The following is a 20,316-nucleotide window of genomic DNA, read 5'->3' as shown; positions in this document are numbered from 1 at the left end:
CAGGGAATGTATTGATTTCAGATATGTTACAGGGAATGTATTGATTTCAGATATGTTACAGGAAATGTATTGATTTCAGCCTTTCAGATATGTTACAGGGAATGTATTGATTTCAGCCTTTCAGATATGTTACGGGGAATGTATTGATTTCAGCCTTTCAGATATGTTACAGGGAATGTATTGATTTCACCCTTTCAGATATGTTACAGGGAATGTATTGATTTCAGCCTTTCAGATATGTTACAGGGAATGTATTGATTTCAGCCTTTCAGATATGTTACAGGGAATGTATTGATTTCAGCCTTTCAGATATGTTACAGGGAATGTATTGATTTCAGATATGTTACAGGGAATGTATTGATTTCAGCCTTTCAGATATGTTACAGGGAATGTATTGATTTCAGCCTTTCAGATATGTTACAGGGAATGTATTGATTTCAGCCTTTCAGATATGTTACAGGGAATGTATTGATTTCACCCTTTCAGATATGTTACAGGAAATGTATTGATTTCAGATATGTTACAGGGAATGTATTGATTTCAGCCTTTCAGATATGTTACAGGGAATGTATTGATTTCAGCCTTTCAGATATGTTACAGGAAATGTATTGATTTCAGCCTTTCAGATATGTTACAGGGAATGTATTGATTTCAGCCTTTCAGATATGTTACAGGGAATGTATTGATTTCAGCCTTTCAGATATGTTACAGGGAATGTATTGATTTCACCCTTTCAGATATGTTACAGGGAATGTATTGATTTCACCCTTTCAGATATGTTACAGGGAATGTATTGATTTCAGCCTTTCAGATATGTTACAGGGAATGTATTGATTTCAGCCTTTCAGATATGTTACAGGGAATGTATTGATTTCAGATATGTTACAGGGAATGTATTGATTTCAGCGTTTCAGATATGTTACAGGGAATGTATTGATTTCACCCTTTCAGATATGTTACGGTCACATCTTCTCCTGCGGCCGTCGTACCACCGGAATTCTAACCACCGGTCCTGGGATTCTTCATTACGCACACCTGCCACTCATCATTACACGTACCTGTTAATCATTATGATTCACACCTGGACTCCATTACCTTCTTCATTTCCTCCCATTTATATGTCACTGTCTTATGTTCACTCACCAGTTGGTATTATTCTTGTGTACCGGTCTTTAGTCTCCTTCTTGGTTTTGTTGTTTCATTAAACATTGCACCTGCTTCCCGACTCACAGCTACATTATTACAGTTACAGGGAATGTATTGATTTTCCAATTGGACCTTTAACTGCAACAATTTGACCTTTACTGAGTGTACAAAACATTAAAACACATTCCTAATATTGTGTTGCAACCCCTCTTTTGCCTTCAGAAAAGCCTCAATTTGTCGGGGGACGGACTCTACAAAGTATCAAAAGCGTTCCCCAGGGATGCTGGCCCATGTTGACTGTGGGAAGCATTGGTGATGTGTCAAAATAGCTGGATGTCCTTCGGGCGGTGGACCATTCTTGATACACACAGGAAACTGAAAAACCCAGCAGCGTTGCAGTTCTTGACACAAACTGGTACACCTGGCACCTACTACCATACTTAAATATTTGGTCTTGCCCCATTCACCCTCTGAATGTCACACATAGACAATCCATGTCTCAATTGGCTTAAAAAATCCTTCTTTAACCTGTCTCCTCCCCTTCATCTACACTGACTGAAGTGGATTTAACAAGTGGACATCAATAAGGGATCATAGCTTTTACCTATGTCATGGAAAGTGCAGATGTTCTTAATGTTTTAAGGCCAGTGTTTTGTGGCCAGTTTATTAGGTACACCACCACGTTCACAATCGTTTGCTCATACAGGAATTAAGTCATGTGGCCGTGGCTTGCTATATAAGGCAGGCAGACGGGCATCGAGGCATTCAGTTACTATTTGATTGAAAGTGTGTGGGCAAATCCGAGTGACCTAAGCGACTTTGAGAGTGGTATGATTGTTGGTGCAAGGCACGACGGTTCCAAACCCTCCTGGGTTTTTCACGCACTATAGTGTTTAGAGTTTCCCCGAGAATGGTGTGACTGTTTTTATCTGATAGGAACCCGGTGTGGTCGTCTGCTGCAGTAGCCCATCCGTGACGAGGACCGACGAGTTGTTTGTTCCGAGATGCCGTTCTGCACACCAGTGTGTACTAAGCCATTATTTGTCCGTTTGTGGCCCGCCTGTTAGCGTACACGAGTCTTGCCATTCTCCTTCGGACCTCTCAACTGTTTTTAGCCCACAGGACTGCCACTGACTAGATGTTTGTAGAAGAAGTGGCTCCAATGGGCAGGTGATCACCAACACTGGACAAATAAGAAGTGGAAAAACATCACCCGGTCTGACGAATCCCGCTTCCTGTTAAGTCATTCTGATGGCAGAGTCAAGATTTGGCGAACGCAGCATGAGTCCATGGCACCGTCCTGCCTGGCGTCAACGGTACAGGCTAGTGGCGGTGGTGTAATGGTATGGGGAATGTTTTTAGGTCCCTTGACACCAATTGAGCAATGTTTCCATGCCGCAGAGAATTCAGGCTGTTCTGGAGGTTCTAGTTGGGTGTACTTAATAAGCGGCTACTGCGTGTGAATATAAACTCAAAAGAAACGTCCTCTCACTGTCAACTGCGTTTATTTTCAACAAACTTAACATGTGTAAATATTTGTATGAACATAAGATTCAACAGACATAAACTGAACAAGTCCTACAGACATCTGACATGTGACTAACAGAAATGGAATAATGTGTCAAAATCAAATGTACCAGTCAGTATCTGTCAGTATCAGTGTGGCCACCAGCTGCATTAAGTACTGCAGTGCATCTCCTCCTCATGGACTGCACCAGATTTGCCAATTCTTGCTGTGAGCATCCCAGAGTCACCTCTTCACTGTTGACGTTGAGACTGGTGTTTTGCGGGTACTATTTAATGAAGCAGCCAGTTGAGGACTTGTGAGGCATCTGTTTCTCAAACTAGACACTCTAATGTACTTGTCCTCTTGCTCACTCTTTCTATTCTGGTTAGAGCCAGTTTGCGCTGTTCTGTGAAGGGAGTAGTACACAGCGTTGTATGAGATCAGTTTCTTGGCAATTTCTCGCATGAAATAGTCTTCATTCATTAGGCCTCTGTACACCTATGTCGATACGCCCTTAAAAATCTGCCGTTTCCAGCTAAAATAGTCATTTACAACATTAACAATGTCTACACTGTATTTCTGATCAATTTGATGTTATTTTAATGGACCAAAAAAAAGTGCTTTTCTTTCAAAAACAAGGACATTTCTAAGTGACCCCAAACGTTGTCTGTATATATATATTTATTTTTTTTACTCAGAACATATTAAATAACGTAGAAAGAAGAGTAACAAACTATTGACAATAACAGACTGAGACTTGCCGTTTAAGAGCACTTTATTGTTCATTGAGGCTACTTAAGTACAAAAACTTTTTCAGTTGGAGGAACAAGGCCACAAAATTAAGGTTTAATAAAGATGTACAGTTTGGAGAGTACAATACATAGTACTACAGTACTACTACATAGTACTACGTTTTACAATGTTGATACAGCTTGAAAGTTGTGTGTCTCAATGGCACCCAATTCCATATATATGCACTACCTTTGACCAGGGCCTACGGTTGAAGTGGGAAGTTTACATACACTTAGGTTGGAGTGATTATAACTCGTTTTTCAACCACTCCAGAAAGTTCTGGTTAACAAACTAGTTACGGCAAGTCGGTTAGGACATCTACTTTGTGCATGACACAAGGAATTTTTCCAACTATTGTTTACAGGCAGATTATTTCACTTATAATTCACTGTATCACAATTCCAGTGGGTCAGAAGTTTACATACACTAAGTTGACTGTGCCTTTAAACAGCTTGGAAAATTTCTGAAATTTAAGTCATGGCTTTAGAAGCTTCTGATAGGCTAATTGACATCATTTGAGTCAATTGGAGATGTACCTGTGGATGTATTTCAAGGCCCACCTTCAAACTTAGTGCCTCTTTGCTTGACATCATGGGAAAATCAAAAGAAATCAGCCAAGACCTCCAGAAGTCTGGTTCATCATCTGTACAAACAATAGTATGCAAGTATAAACACCATGGGACCACGCAGCCGTCACACCGCTCAGGAAGGAGACGCATTCTGTCTCCTAGAGATGAACGTACTTTGGTGTAAAAAGTGCAAATCAATCCCAGAACAACAGCAAAGGACCTTGTGAAGTTGCTGGAGGAAACAGGTACAAAAGTATCTATATCCACAGTAAAACGAGTCCTATATCGACATAACCTGAAAAGCCGCTCAGCAAGGAAGAAGCCACTGCTCCAAAACCGCCATAAAAAAGCCAGACTACGGTTTGCAACTGCACATGGGGACAAATATCGTACTTTTTGGAGAAATGTCCTCTGGTCTGAGGAAACAAAAATAGAACTGTTTGGTCATAATGACCATCGTTATGTTTGGAGGAAAAAGGGGGAGGCTTGCAAGCTGAAGAACACCATCCCAACCGTGAAGCACGGGGGTGGCAGCATCATGTTGTGGGGGTGCTTTGCAGCAGGAGGGACTGGTGCGCTTCACAAAATAGATGGCATCATGAGGTGGGAAAATTGTGTGTATATATTGAAGCAACATCTCAAGACATAAGACTTAACTGACCTAAGACAGGGAATTTTTACTAGGATTACATTTCAGGAATTTTGGAAAAACTGAGTTTAAATGTATTAGGTGTATGTAAACTTCCGACTTCAACTGTATATTCCCTGTATAGTGCACTACCTTTGAGAAAAGGGTACCACTTAGGACACAACTGTTGATTTGGAAGCACACAGCCAGTCTTCCTGGGATCTACCATTAAATAACATAACTAATACAGTAGTGTTTGGATCTCACAAACAAGATGGACGACAGAGATCTTTTGTTCCATTGTCACAAAATAAAAAAGTATTGTCCCGAATGACCCCCCCATTCCCTATTTAGTGCACTACTTTTGACCTCTGGTAGTGTACTATAAAGGGAATAGGCAGTCATTTGGGATATACCTTTGTTGAGTGTCTGCTGAGTAGCCTTGATTCAGCATTATAACTGTCATAATACACAAGTGGCTATCATCAACGCAGTGTTTATATTATTACTGTGTTCCTGCACTTTAACCTTTTAAAAGAACAAATCAACAACAACAACAAAAAGATCAACTTTTAAAAAAAAGGGAAAATTAAATAGCTCATTAAACAAATTGATCCTCAAAAAATACCTACAATTTTCTCTGTACAATCGTTACGCACAGCGTAATGATGGTCTCATAATAAAAACTACTTTTTATATATATATATATATATATATATATATATATATATATATATATATATATATATATATATATATATATATATATATATATAGGTAATTAAGTGATTTTCCTACAGCGTGTAGGGAATTGTGTTGCCAAAGCAGAACGAGTGAGAACCTCCAAATTAGGGTTGCAAAAAATTCTGGTAGCTTTCCAAAAATTCCCAGGTCACCGGAAATGTGCGACCCTACGTCTACCTAGAGCTACGGTAGTGACATGTTTTTATAATAAATGACCTCGGGACACTACGCCCCTTTTCCCTTTCTGTTCACGCACATTATAAACGACAATTAATTTAAATGACATTTATCAACGTTTTTAGTTCTCTCATAACATTTACAGAAAGTACAAAGCGAAAATCAACCAGTCATCTTTGAAGAACTACACATGAGTTTTTGTTTAAATCTGAACTCAGATTAAAGTCAATAATAATAACAACATCAACTGACTAGCAGCTGGATCCTGTCTCTTGAGAGAATATGGTTTAGGTTCAGCTGGATCCTGGCTCTGAGAGAATATGGTTTAGGTACAGCTGGATCCTGGCTCTGATAGAATATGGTTTAGGTTCAGCTGGATCCTGGCTCTGAGAGAATATGGTTTAGGTTCAGCTGGATCCTGGCTCTGAGAGAATATGGTTTAGGCTCTGTCCCTAATGACATCGCTAATTCCCTATGCACTAATTGTGGCCAGACAAAGTGTCAAGAATTACATTGGGAATAGGGTTTTATTTAGGACGTGTAGCCTTGGATGTAGTTACATGAACAATGGATTTGACTTGGGATGATGGAATGTAAGGGCATATAGGAGCTGTATAAAATGGTTTTAAAGCGTTAAGATGGACAGTGCTTCATCAACCCTAGAGCTTTAACCATGTTCTGTCACCTTCACCACTAGGTTTGCACCTTATGGTTACTTCCCCCCAAAAATTCTCAGATTTTCTACAAATTCTGTTTGCTTGGAGGATTCATGGGTTATTCCAACCAGCATTTCCGCGGGAAAAAAATCTAGGAATTTTCTGGAAAGTTTCCAGAATATTGCAACACTAATCACCACCTTTCCCGTTACTAAGTTAGTAGCTATACTAATACTGAGAAACAATGAAACACCTGTACTAGGTTCCCTATAGGAAGGAATGTATGCTGCCTTGGTACAGGTTGGTAAAGAAGGAGTTATTAAAACAAGTCAGTTTCACAAGCCGCAGCTGCCAATCTACCCAGTGAGCAAAAAAAATGGTTGAAAGACTTATTTTCAACGTCTTGTGTTCATAAAGATACCTACCGCTACACATCACAGAAGTAGAAACAACGATGACGTGGAAAACACTAAATAAAAACTAGGTCGACAGAAAAGGTTATCAATAAAGATCGACTCTGGGTCGAACTCGCTGGCCGGTCGTTGCGCCATTCCATTTTTCGATCATGCAAAACAAAAAACGCTGTAGCATCCAGGGATTATTAATAACGCTATAGAACAATTACATTAACGTTATGGAAACATATTATTGTTATAGATTATAATCCAACTGATCATATAGAATAGTAAAGAAAGCCTGTCCGGAGGCTGTCCTCTGTGTCGCTAGCTGGTTGCTACCAGAGAGAATAATACTAAATAAAAACATGGAGTCTGACTGAACCAGCAGTAAAGTGTATCTACAACTGTTGTTATTATTACTGAAGAAAAAAAAATATATATATATAAAAACAAAACAATGTAACTTGTAATAAGATTGAAATGTCTAATAAACATGAATAGATACCAGCTATTTAAAAACAAAATGCACATCTTATTCTGTAAGCACTACTTTTACTTGACCAATCAAACCAGAGAGCTATCTATATAATCTACCTACCACAACACAGTGCCGCAGAGAGAGACCAGAGAGAGACAGAGGAGATATAATCTAACAACCACAACACAGTGCCGCAGAGGAGATATAATCTACCAACCACAACACAGTGCCGCAGAGGAGATATAATCTACCAACCACAACACAGTGCCGCAGAGAGAGAGAGAGACAGAGGACATAATCTACCTACCATAACACAGTGCCGCAGATAGAGACCAGAGAGAGACAGAGGAGATATAATCTACCAACCACAACACAGTGCCGCAGAGAGAGAGACAGAAGAGATATAATCTACCTACCACAACACAGTGCCGCAGAGAGAGAGACAGAGGAGATATAATCTACCTACCACACCACAGTGCCGCAGAGAGAGAGACAGGGGAGCTAAACCAAAGGAAATACAACAAAGCCCCAGGAGGGATAGAAAATAAAAAGGACAACAGTCCAGTTGTGAGCACCAACAATAGTAACAACTGTTTGAATAAAGTAAGAGAGGCATCGCCAACATTCTCTCTCATCCCCCAAAAATGTCAATGTTGTTTTGACCACCCGATAAGATGGCAAAGCAATGGGAAATAGGGAAGGGGAGTTGGAGAGAGAAGAGGAGAGGAAAGGAAACGAGGGGAGGGAAAGGGGGGAGAGGAAACGAGGGGAGAGGAAAGGAAAGGGGAAAGGAGGGGAGGGAAACGAGAGGGGATACGAGGGGAGGGGAAAGGAAGGGAGGGAAACGAGGAGAGGGAAAAGGAAGGGAGGGAAACGAGGAAACGAGGAGAGGGAAACAAGGGGAAAGGAAAGTAGGGGAAAGGAAAGTAGGGGAGGGGAAAGTAGGGGAGGGGAAACGAGAGGAGGGGAGGGAAATGAGGAGAGGGAAAAGTAGGGGAGGGAAAAGTAGGGGAGGAAGGGGGAGAGGAAAGTAGGGGAGAGGAAAGGGGGGGTGGAGAGGTGAGGGAGCTTTACTTTACAGAGCAGAGAGATGAGGGGAAATAAAATGGCTTTTTCTTTCTTTTAAAAAGAGGTGACAGATTTGCATCAGAGTTCTCTTTGGTAACGAAAGCATGTGGTTGGTTGGGATGCGTCTCCATATTGAATCCATTCATCTCATTGGACACAAACAAACCGTTTCTCGATTTTCTTTTCAAAATCTCTGGCATCCAATAACACAGAAAGAAGTACGCAAACCTACTTCAACATAAAAAGTCAATTCAAAACTAAATAAAATGACTAAAGTCAAAACGTTGACAAAATAAAATGCTTCCCTTATTCCATGGTTTTATATATATATATATATATATAACTATATGCCTTATTCCATGGTTATACACATGGCTATATCCCTAGCTACCAGCACAGCTCTCAGCGGGGTTAAATCATGCAGGGTAGTCTTCAACCAGGGAACAAGACCAACCCTCTTCCTGGAAGGATATACATTGGACACGCAGGGTTTTGCTCCAGCCCTGCTCTGAAACACACCTGGGTCGTATGTTAGTGCACACGACAACTAAATATTTTTGCAACACAAAATGAAAAAAATTTAAAAAAAAGTTTGGTGCCTCATGAATATGACTGATTCTTCTACATCAGCTGTTCATCAGGACCTTGATTAGCTGAATCAGGTGTTAGTTACAACAGGGCTGGAGCAAAAATGAATACAGCCTGCCTAGCCAGTAGCTCTCCAGCAGAGCGGTTCAACCAGCCTGGTGGTGTTACAGTGAGTAATGGATGGGGGGGGGGGGCGGGTTTTAGCTGTGTCTGACTAGTTGAGACTAAGCCACTCCCTTCAGGACACAATGGATGGAGAGTGGCTGTGGTTGACCATGTGACTGTTGGGGGAGGAGTCAGGGGAGGAGGAGGAGCTTCCTTTGGCTTTGATCTGCAGCCAGGTCTCTCCTAAGGCCTTGGTGAAGTGGTCGTCCACAGAGCCGGTGATGGACACAGAGTTAGTGACAGGTTCCGGCTGCTTGTAGTTCCTCCCCAGGCTGCGACGGAAATGCTCCTCGATCACCGGGTCAACACACGCAGAGTTGGCTGGAAGAGAGAAGGACAGGGCTATAACTATTACATCCAGACAGGCGGGGGCTCACTAAACCCCCAGACAGGCGGGGGCTCACTAAACCCCCAGACAGGCGGGGCTCACTAAACCCCCAGACAGGCGGGGCTCACTAAACCCCATCACAAGATCACCAGACCTCATCACTAGACCCCATTTTTTACATTTTATTTTATCTTTATTTAACTTGGCAAGTCAGTTAAGAACAAATTGTTATTTTCAATGATGGCCTACCAGGGAACAGTGGGTTAACTGCCTTGTTAAGGGGCAGAACGACCGGTTTTTACCTTGTCAGCTTGGGGGATTCGATCTAGCAACCTTCCGGTTACTAGTCCAACGCTCTAACCACTAGGCTACCCTGCCCCATCACCAGACCCTATTCATATGTAGTGCACTACTTTTAACCTTACACTTCACTTCTGGGCTAATCCCAAACCACAATCTATACCCCTTTATAGTGCACTTCTGACTAGACCCTTATGTGGGCCCCTTTGGAGTCTACAGACAGCATAGGACTCATCTGATGACTTACAGCTGTTACCTGATAAGGGTGTCTGCTGGCTGGTCTATGGTAGCTGTGTAGCAGTATGGTATACCGTAAATTCCGGACTATAAGCGGCAACTTTTTTCCCAGGCTTTGAACCTCGCGGCTTAAACAATGACGCGGCTAATATATGGATTTTTCCCGCTTTCCATTTTTTTTTCTAAAAAAAAAAACACATTCTGTGACGTGCTCAGTTTTTTCGCGGCATGAAGCTATCATTAGACCAATGAAATTGCCGAACGGGTTAAGGTCAAACAACTTTTTTGTTTACTGTTTAGATTAAATCGAGCGCCCTCAAACTTCCCATCATTCTGATTACGGTAGTCATTTTGTCACCCTCATCATGGCAAAGACACGGAGAAATGCATATGATGCAGCTTTCAAGTTCAAGGCGATTGATCTGGCTGTTGGAAAAGGAAATAGAGCTGCTGCACGGGAGCTTGGTCTTAATGAGTCGATGATAAGACATTGGAAACAGCAGCGTGAGGAATTGACAACTAAAGCTTACTGCTATTTTTTTATTTTTTGTTACAAGCCGTGTTTCGTTAAAGCCTATTTCTTTTTGTTACAAGCCGTGTTTCGTTAAAGCCTGTGTAAAGTTCATTTGTTTCAATGTACCGGTAGGCACCTGCGGCTTATAGACATGTGCGGCTTATTTATGTTAAAAAAAAAAATAAAAAAAAATTTATTCAGTGGGTGCGGCTTATATTCAGGTGCGCTAAATAGTCCGGAAATTACGGTAATATATATTATGTTACTTACAGTTGCTGGCTGGTCTATTGTAGCTGTGTAGCAGTATGGTATAATATATGTTACTTACAGTTGTAGTTGTTAGGGAGGTTGTTGGAACAGCCGTTGTGAGACAGGTCACAGTTACGGTTGCTTGTCGGAGCGCACGTTATCACTGACGGACGATTCTAAACAAAACACAAACATGTTCAGGACTTTAGAGGGTTTGAAGACAATGTGTTAACTGCATATTCATAGCCCTGAAAGTGTGATTGTGTCCGTTTCGGTTGTGTGTGTGTGCGTGTGTCTTGAGTCTTACCTGCTGGCGTTCCACAGGGCTGACGGTTGGTGAGATGACAAAGGTACGGGCGGCATCCATGTTGTTTTTGGTCAGGGCGAGAGGCTGATCCATGGCCAGGTTGGGCATGTGGTGGTGTGGGGCGTACAGGTGGTGGTTGCCATGGAGAACCGTGGAGGGGGCGGCGGCTCGTTCCACGGGGCTGCGGCTACAGTCCCGAGGGTCCTTGGTACTACGGAAGTCGCCATTGGAAGGCTTGCCTCTGCAGAGAGAAGATGATAAAAGATTACTTTATTGTCCAATTTCAGGAAACTAGGCGTGTCACAGGAGAGACATTTGAAAGTACTGTTTTTTTTTTTGTTTTGTTATCAAAATACATTTTGGGGCAGAAATGTCTTCTGGAACATGTGAACTTTCACGTGGCTTAATAACAAACTTGTATACCATCTGTAAATGGTCAGTATGTGTAGGTAATCCTGTCTAACGCGGCTTTTTATAAAGATATCACGTCGTAGAACTGCATCAGTGTTGCTCTCCACTTTCTGGAGGACCCGGTTTTTGAAATCAGTGGAATTAGAGTATGATAGCTAAGGAGAAAGTTCTGGCGTTTGTTTAATACGCAGATGGAGTTGAAAAGAGAACACACAGAAGTCTCTGGATTACATGTTCAAACTAAAGGGCAACCATGGCATCCATGACCGTTACCTCTGCTGCAGAGGATAAGTTCATTAGAGCTGCATCAGATGACCTTGGCCTCCACAAACACCCAGCCTCAACCCAATTGAGATGATTTGGGATGAGTTGGACCGCAGAGTGAAGGAAAAGCAGCAAACAAGTGCTCAGCATATGTGGGAACTCCTTCAAGATTGTTGGTAAAGCATTACAGGTGAAGCTGGTTGAGAGAATGCCAAGAGTGTGCAAAGATGTCATCAAGGAAAAAAAGTGTCTACTTTGAAGAATCTAAAATATATTTTGATTTGATGAACAATTTTTTTGGTTACTACATGATTCCATATGTGTTATTTCATAGTTTTGATATCTTCACTATTATTCTACAATGTAGAAAATAGTAAAACAATTAAGAAAAACCCTTCAATAAGTAGGTGTCCAAACTTTTGACTGGTACTGTATATTATCCACGACTCTGAGAAACATAGAATACATAGAATATTACAGGTCCCGTGGATAGAATAGTCTGGAACAGAGCTCATCTAGTTTGTTCTCTAGTGACTCTACGCTCGCCAACAGAAGTGAGGGCAGAGGCGGTTTATTTGCTCGCCAACGTCGTCTCTTCAGGATGCCGCCTCGCCTGCCTGTCTTTCAACGTCGCGTCCCCGGGGGATCAGGGCCTGGTCCGGAGTACGCAGAACATCCAGAGCTGCCGACTCGTTGAGGTACAAATCTAGTCTATTTTCAAGTCACAGGAAATTATGTCAGAAGACATTATGTACAAAAAAAAGTTCCAATCAGAAAATAATTGGCCAGGAGCCCGTAAGACTATCCACAGCAGCACCATTTTTTTAACAGAGATTGTTTTCAGTGTGGTTCTTTGTCAGAAAGTATTTAAACTGTGGTTAACCCAGTCAGCACCACCCTGCTGTGCTGCTGTCTTGAAGAAGTGTTGTTTTTAACTGATTAGGTACATTTTCATTTATGTGATTGATGTGGAATTACTCTGGAGCCATATGTGTGTGTGTGTCTCTCTGTGTCTGTCTATGTGTGTGTGTGTGTGTGTTTGTCTCTGTGTGTGTGTGTTTCTGTCTCTGTCTCTGTGTCTGTGTGTGTGTGTGTGTGTGTGTGTGTGTGTGTGTGTCTGTCTCTGTGTGTGTGTGTGTGTGTCTGTCTCTGTGTGTGTGTGTGTGTGTGTGTGTGTGTGTGTGTGTGTCTGTCTCTGTGTGTGTGTGTGTGTGTGTGTGTGTGTGTGTGTGTGTGTGTGTGTCTCTGTGTGTGTGTGTGTGTGTGTGTGTTAGCTGCTACTTGACACCTCATGCTTGGGTACCTAGATATTATCTCTCTCTCTCCCTGTGCTAGTCAGTCGTATGAAAGACAGACCTGGGTCCTGGGGGGATAGGGGTAGGGCGAGGGAGAAAAGAAAAACAAGTTACTAATGTCACAAAACCCTGGAACGTGGAAACGAGGGTAATATTTCCCTCCCTGGGTCAGTTTCGCTTCAGAACTATTGTATATCCACTGTAAATGGAAACTTGTTGAATTGTAAAAAAATAAAAAAATAAAAATAAAAAAACTGCCCTGTTCTTGACTGTAGTTCAAGTCAGACGACAACCGAGGGACAATTTCTATCTGAAAACAAAGAGCCCTTATCCTGCTACTGCCCGCCTCTGTGGGCTACGGCCCGCCTCTCTGTGGGCTGGAAGCCTGCTATGCCCGCCTCTCTGTGGGCTACGGCCACCTCTCTGTGGGCTACGGCCCGCCGCTCTGTGGGCTGGAAGCCTGCTACGGCCGCCTCTCTGTGGGCTACGGCCCGCCTCTCTGTGGGCTACGGCCCGCCTCTCTGTGGGCTACGGCCCGCCTCTCTGTGGGCTACGGCCCGCCTCTCTGTGGGCTGGAAGCCTGCTATGCCCGCCTCTCTGTGGGCTACGGCCACCTCTCTGTGGGCTACGGCCCGCCTCTCTGTGGGCTACGGCCCGCCTCTCTGTGGGCTACGGCCCGCCTCTCTGTGGGCTACGGCCCGCCTCTCTGTGGGCTACGGCCCGCCTCTCTGTGGGCTACGGCCCGCCTCTCTGTGGGCTACGGCCCGCCGCTCTGTGGGCTACGGCCCGCCTCTCTGTGGGCTACGGCCCGCCTCTCTGTGGGCTACGGCCCGCCGCTCTGTGGGCTACGGCCCGCCGCTCTGTGGGCTACGGCCCGCCTCTCTGTGGGCTGGAAGCCTGCTACGGCCCGCACCTTTGTAACACACTCGGTCCTCTGATTGGACCAGCAAACTGTCAGTCAACACAGGTCGGGTGAGCTAACGATAGCTTATTTACTGTACAGCTATACGATCAGGTGCAGCGCAAACATAAAATCATAGGTAGAGAGGATCGCCACAACTGTTCTTTTGCTGTGTCAAACTTGCTTGATATTGATAACGTACAAATGAAAATCACATTTAGACTGTTCTGTTAAAATGTATTATTACTGTGGTGAGGGGACACACACAGTGGAAAACGCTTTGTTGTTAAAATGTTTACTGTTGCTTTCGCGTGTTTAAATGCATATTATGGTGCATCTATATTCCATCTAATGCTTCAACAATCGCTAGCGTTCGATCATTAATCTATTGTAACACACGTTTTTTTTTGCTTCATGTTTGATACATTTTCATTTAATCATTTCTTACCTTCCGAGTGACGTTTCGCGCAACGTGAACGTTTTGCGACGTGACTCATGGAAGTAGAAGTTCTGTTTGTTTAATTCAACGGGTTCCTTTGGTCTCCTGGGCGATGTCGGAGTTCAGTGCGTCTTGTCATTCTGGTTGTGTGTAATAGAAGCACAGCTCAGGGTGTACAGAAATAGGCTGTGTTGCCTTCGCGCACCACGCTTCAGAGTACGTACGTTGAACAAAATACAATTATTGGTCTATGAACGGTGATGAAATATCATTAATAAAAAAATAAAAAATAAAAAAAATCACCAAGTCTGATTAAGACTAAGATAAAGACAAAATGAACGAATGGAATTTGCCTTTTTATTTTGCGGAACCTATTTTATTGGTCGTGTAAATGCCAATTGTAATTGTATGGTCCTGGGAGGGGGCAGTAATATATTCACTACTGTTTAAAGGTTTGGGATCAGTTAGAAATGTCATGGTTGAAAGAAAAGCACATTTTTTTTGTCCATTAAAATAACATCAAACTGATCAGAAATACAGTGTAGACATTGTTGTAGCTGGAAACCGTGGATAATTAATGGAATATCTACATAGGCATACAGAGGCCCATTATCAGCAACCATCACTCCTGTGTTCCAATGGGACGTTGTGTTAGCTAATCCAAGTTTATCATTTTAAAAGGCTAATTGATTATTAGAAAACCCTTTTGCAATTATGTTAGCACAGCTGAAACTTGTTCTAATTAAAGAAGCAATAAAACTGGCCTTCTATAGACTAGTTGAGTATCTGGAGCATCAGCATTTGTGGGTTCAATTACAGGCTCAAAATAGCCAGAAACAAATAACTTTCTTCTGAAACTCGTCAGTCTATTCTTGTTCTGAGAAATGAAGGCTATTCCATGCGAGAAATTGGCAAGAAACTGAAGATCTCGTACAACACTGTGTACTACTCCCTTCACAGAACAGCTCAAACTGGCTCCAACCAGAATAGAAAGAGGAGTGGGAGGCCCCGGTGCACAACTGAACAAGAGGACAAGTACATTAGTGTGTCTAGTTTGAGAAACAGACGTCTCACAAGTCCTCAACTGGCAGCTTCATTAAATAGTACCCGCAAAACACCAGTCTCAACGTCAACAGTGAAGAGGCGACTCCGGGATGCTGGCCTTCTAGGCAGAGTTGTAAATAAAAAGCCATATCTCAGACTGGCCAATAAAAAGAAAAGATTAAGATGGGCAAAAGAACACAGACACTGGACAGAGGAAGATTGGAAAAAAGTGTTATGGACAGACGAATCTAAGTTTGAGGTGTTCGGATCACAAAGAAGAACATTTGTGAGACGCAGGAAAAATGAAAAGATGGTGGAGGAGTGTTTGACGCCATCTGTCATCATGGTGGAGGCAATGTGATGGTCTGGGGGTTCTTTGGTGGTGGTGGTAAAGTGGGAGATTTGTACAGGGTAAAAGGGATCTTGAAGAAGGAAGGCTATCACTCTATTTTGCAACGCCATGCCATACCCTGTGGGCGGCGCTTAATTGGAGCCAATTTCCTCCCACAACAGGACAATGACCCAAAGCACAGCTCCAAACTATGCAATAACTATTTAGGGAAGAAGCAGTCAGCTGGTATTCTGTCTATAATGGAGTGGCCAGCACAGTCACCGGATCTCAACTCTATTGAGCTGTTGTGGGAGCAGCTTGACCGTATGGTACGTCAGAAGTGCCCATCAAGCCAATCCAACTTGTGGGAGGTGCTTCAGGAAGCATGGGGTGAAATCTCTTCAGATTACCTCAACAAATTGACAACTAGAATGCCAAAGGTCCGCAAGGCTGTAATTGCTGCAAATGGAGGATTTGTTTATTTCAATTTAAAAAATCATTATTTATAACCTTGTCAACGTCTTAACTATATTTCTTATTCATTTTGCAACTCATTTCATGTATGTTTTCATGGAAAACAAAGACATTTCTAAGTGACCCCAAACTTTTGAATGGTAGTGTACATGTTGAGCTCCTGTTAGATTGGATGTGGTTTCCCCAGGGGAGGCGGTCCTCTCTACCTGTATCCATCCAGACAGGACATGTTAACCTATCTTGGGTAGGGGGCAGTATTTTCACGGCTGGATGAAAAACATACCCAAATTAAACTGCCTACTACTCGGGCCCAGAAACTATAATATGCATATTATTAGTAGATTTGGATAGAAAACACTCTGAAGTTTCTAAAACTGTTTGAATGATGTCTGTGAGTATAACAGAACTCATATGGCAGGCAAAAACCTGAGAAAAATCCAACCAGGAAGTGGGAAATCTGAGACTTGTAGTCTTTCAAACCATTGCCTATTGAAACGACAGTGTCTGTGGGGTCATTTTGCACTTCTTAAGGCTTCCACTAGATGTCAACAGTCTTTAGAAAGTTGTTTGAGGCTTCTATGGTAAATTTTGAGGGAATAACAGCCGGTTCAAGCAGTGGACTGTCTGAGGTCATGTAGTTACTTCATGCGCATTCACGCATGGCTAGCATTTTTTATTTTTCTTCTGTAATGAATACGCTATTGTCCGGTTGGAATATTATCGATTATTTATGTTAAAAACACCCCAAGGATTGACTGTAAACATCGTTTGACATGTTTCTTCAAACGGTAATGGAACTTTTGAGCTTTTTATTGATTTGCGCTCCCGCATCGTGCCTTTGGAATAGCGCCAACAAAACGGAGGTATTTGGACATAAATTATGGACTTTATCGAACAAATGAACATTTCTTGTGGAAGTGGGAGTCCTGCGAGTGCATTCCGCCGAGGATCAGCAAAGGTAAGGAAAGATTTATAACACTAATATAGAGTTTTGTTGATGGCATGACTTGGCGGGTAGCTGTATAGCTTGCATTGATAGCTGAGCTCTGTACTCAGAATATTGAACAATGTGCTTTCTCCGTAAAGCTATTTTGAAATCGGACACAGCGGCTGCATTAAGAAGTAGTGTATCTATAATTCTTTAAATAATTGTTATATATTTTGTCAATGTTTATGATGAGTATTTCTGTAAATTAATGTGCACATTCACCGGAAGTTTTGGGAGGCAAACATTTTCTGAACATCACGCGCCAATATAAAACGCTGTTTTTGGATATAAATATGAACTTGATCGAACAAAACATACATGTATTGTGTAACATGATGTCCTATGAGTGTCATCTGATGAAGATCGTCAAAGGTTAGTGCTTAATTTTAGCTGTATTTCTGTTTTTTGTGACGCCTCTCCTTGCTAGGAAAATGGCTGTGTGGCTTTTCTTGTTTAGGTGGTGTCCTAACATAATCCAATGTTTTGCTTTCGCTGTAAAGCCTTTTTGAAATCGGACAATGTGGTTGCATTAAACCTGATTCTTCTTCTCGTCTTCCTATTTGTGGTGAAAGCAAAGAAAAATCACTTAAAAACATCACCACTGTTAGCTAATTACAATGAAAACCAACAGCATGTATTTTTATTATAGCTACATGTAATGAAAGTTTTGGGGTTTGTTTTACATGACCTTGTTTTGTGTCTGTTGGCTGAAGGCTACTCTGCTAGCAGCTTGCTAGCTAGCTGGCTAAAAACAGCAAGCAAGCTAACTTTTTGAGCTTCCCACATCTCCTCCATGTGAAATAATTGAGGGGGGGGGGGGGGGGGGGTTTAAAAAGGCTGCAATGTTGCTTGACTTATTTTTTTGAACATTCGCTGAGATTATATTTAGTTGTCAATGCAAAATAGGCTGCCCAGCTAAACCAAGTCCAAGCAATCTTTAAATTCAAGTGAAACAGAGATTGTTGTTATCTGTAGTCTCATAGACCACTGAAACCAGGTCAATAACTCTATCCTATTGACTAGGAATTGTCCTTTATTGTGAGTAGGCCTTCGCCATCACCAAGTTTATCAAGACATTTACCATTCAAACGAATGACTACCATTATCCTATGTAGTTAAGATAGTTAAAACCAAAAGTCAAATTGATTGTATGGTTGTACAATTCATGTGTTAATGGCTGTCTCCGGGGAACATTTCTCATCAATATCTTTCAAGTTTAATTATATTTATTAAATCGGCATGAAATATTGACCATCGCCCTCCATACCGGTCATTCTCTAGTCGTCAGGACGACGTAACGCAAGGAGCCGCACATTTTGTGACGACAAAAAAAAAATGACATTCAAGTACTCTGCCATATTTGCATAGTTTGCTTAAGCTCCGTTTCTCGCTTTAGTTGTCTGTATATGAGTTCCATGACTTCAGCAGTCTTGTCTGTTACGCAGCGTACCAGAATGTGTGGTTAGATCCCTCTACTGTACTGAGAGCTTATATAGCTGTAACTACTACTGCTGGGAACTTTAACCTCTGCCAACTGAACAGCAGAGAGGAGGAGCAGAGCCAAGATGGCTGATTAAATTATACTCTTGTTGTTTTACATGGGGCTTTGTGTCTTTCGCGTGTGTGTGTGTGTGCACGCGCAGGGGCAGACTTAGTAATTTGGAGGCCCCAGGCAGAGGCCTGTGTGAGTAAGGAGCAAATGTTGCACAATCCAGGGATAGAAAGCTTTTAGAGACTTACCCAGAAAGAGTGCAAAAGGTTATTCTAACATGTATTGACTGAGGTGAATGATTAGATAAGTAATTCAAGATATATTAGTGTTTTACCTTTCTTGAATTTTTCTTTCACTTTGACTGAGTTGTGTAAATTGTTGACCAAAAAAAAAAAAAAAAAAAAAAATAAAAAAATCACAATTTCATTTTTTATCCTACTTTGTAACACAAACAAAATGGAACAAGTAAAGTGGTGTGAATACTGTACATTTTTTTTTTTGAGTCTTTCCTTGTCAACAATATGGCCTCACACCCCCCCCCCCCCCCCATTTCCTTTGCAACTTTGAAGCTTCCTGCAGATTTTGCTGCTGTTGAACCAGCCTGCTGAAACAAGACAAAAACTGCTGAAACAAGACAGAACTGAGAGCAGCCCATGACAGCAGGTTGGGGGGAGCTCGAGTGGCGCATGGGGGGGGGGGGGCCCTCGAGTGGCGCATGGGGGGGGGGGGGGGGAGGCCTCAAGCTGAAACATGACTTTTTTTGAAAAATTATTACTAGTATCATCGCGAGGCCCCTTTACGTGAGGCCCGAGGCAATTGCCTCTTCTGTGTAATGGTAAGTACGCCTCTGTGAGTCAAATCAAATGCGCCGAAAACAACCGGTGTAGACTTTACCGTGAAATGTTTATTTATGAGCCCTTAACCAACAGAGTTAAAAACTAAGTATGTGGACACCTGCTTGTCAAATATCTCATTCCAAAATCATGGGCATTAATATGGAGTTGGTCCCACCCCCCTTTGCTGCTAATAACATCCTCCACTCTTCAGGGAAAGCTTTCTACTAGATGTAGGAATATTACTGCAGGGACTTAGTGAGGTCGGGCACTGATGTTGGGCGATTAGGCCTGGCTAGCAGTCAGCGTTCCAATTCCTCTCAAAGGAGTTTGATGGGGTTGAGGTCAGGGCTCTGTGCTGGTCGTCAAGTTCTTCCACACCGATCGACAAACCATTTCTGTATAGACCTCTCTTTGCGCACGGGGGCATTGTCATGCTGAAACAGGAAATGGCTTCCCCCAAACTGTTGCCACAATGTTGGAAGTACAGAATCATCTAGAATGTCATTGTATTGCTGTAGCGTTAAGATTTCCCTTCACTGGAACTAAGGGGCCTGAACCATGAAAAACAGCCCCAGATCATTGTTCCAGATGGATTACCAGGACGTGTACTGCGAGCATGCGCTGACCAGCTGGCAAGTGTCTTCACTGACATTTTCAACCTCTCTCTGATCCGGTCTGTAATACCAACTTGTTTCAAGTAGACCACCGTAGTCCAGTGCCCAAGAACAACAAGGTAACCGCCCCATAGCACTCACATTTGTAGCCATGAAATGCTTTCAAAGGCTGGTTATGGCTCACATCAACACCATCATACCAGACACCCTAGACCCACTCCAATTTGCGTACCAGCCCAACAAATCCACAGATAATGCAATCTCTACTGTACTCCACACTGTCCTCACCCACCTGGACAAAAGGAACACCTATGTGAGAATGCTATTCATTGACTACAGCTCAGCGTTCAACACCATAGTGCTCTCAAAGCTCAGG

At 42.4% G+C, this 20,316-nt stretch overlaps 1 protein-coding gene across 1 annotated transcript in view; it reads right to left on the bottom strand.

The window, feature by feature from the left end:
• Positions 1-3,410: 3,410 nt before the first annotated feature.
• Positions 3,411-20,316, bottom strand: part of LOC123725578 (transcription cofactor vestigial-like protein 4) — a 39,129-nt gene continuing 22,223 nt past the window's right edge. Inside the window, exons 3-5 of the mRNA XM_045691970.2 lie at positions 10,852-11,092; positions 10,624-10,720; positions 3,411-9,237 (exon numbers count right to left, since the gene is read on the bottom strand). Coding sequence (XP_045547926.1) covers positions 8,990-9,237; positions 10,624-10,720; positions 10,852-11,092 — 586 coding nt within the window. The 3' untranslated portion in view covers positions 3,411-8,989. The remainder of the gene's footprint in view (positions 9,238-10,623; positions 10,721-10,851; positions 11,093-20,316) is intronic.

The sequence above is a fragment of the Salmo salar genome, chromosome 12 (genome assembly GCF_965601325.2).
Source record: "Salmo salar chromosome 12, fSalSal1, whole genome shotgun sequence".
NCBI lineage: Eukaryota > Metazoa > Chordata > Actinopteri > Salmoniformes > Salmonidae > Salmo > Salmo salar.
The sequence above is the reverse complement of the archived record's forward strand: the minus strand, read 5'-3'. Positions and strand labels throughout refer to the sequence as shown.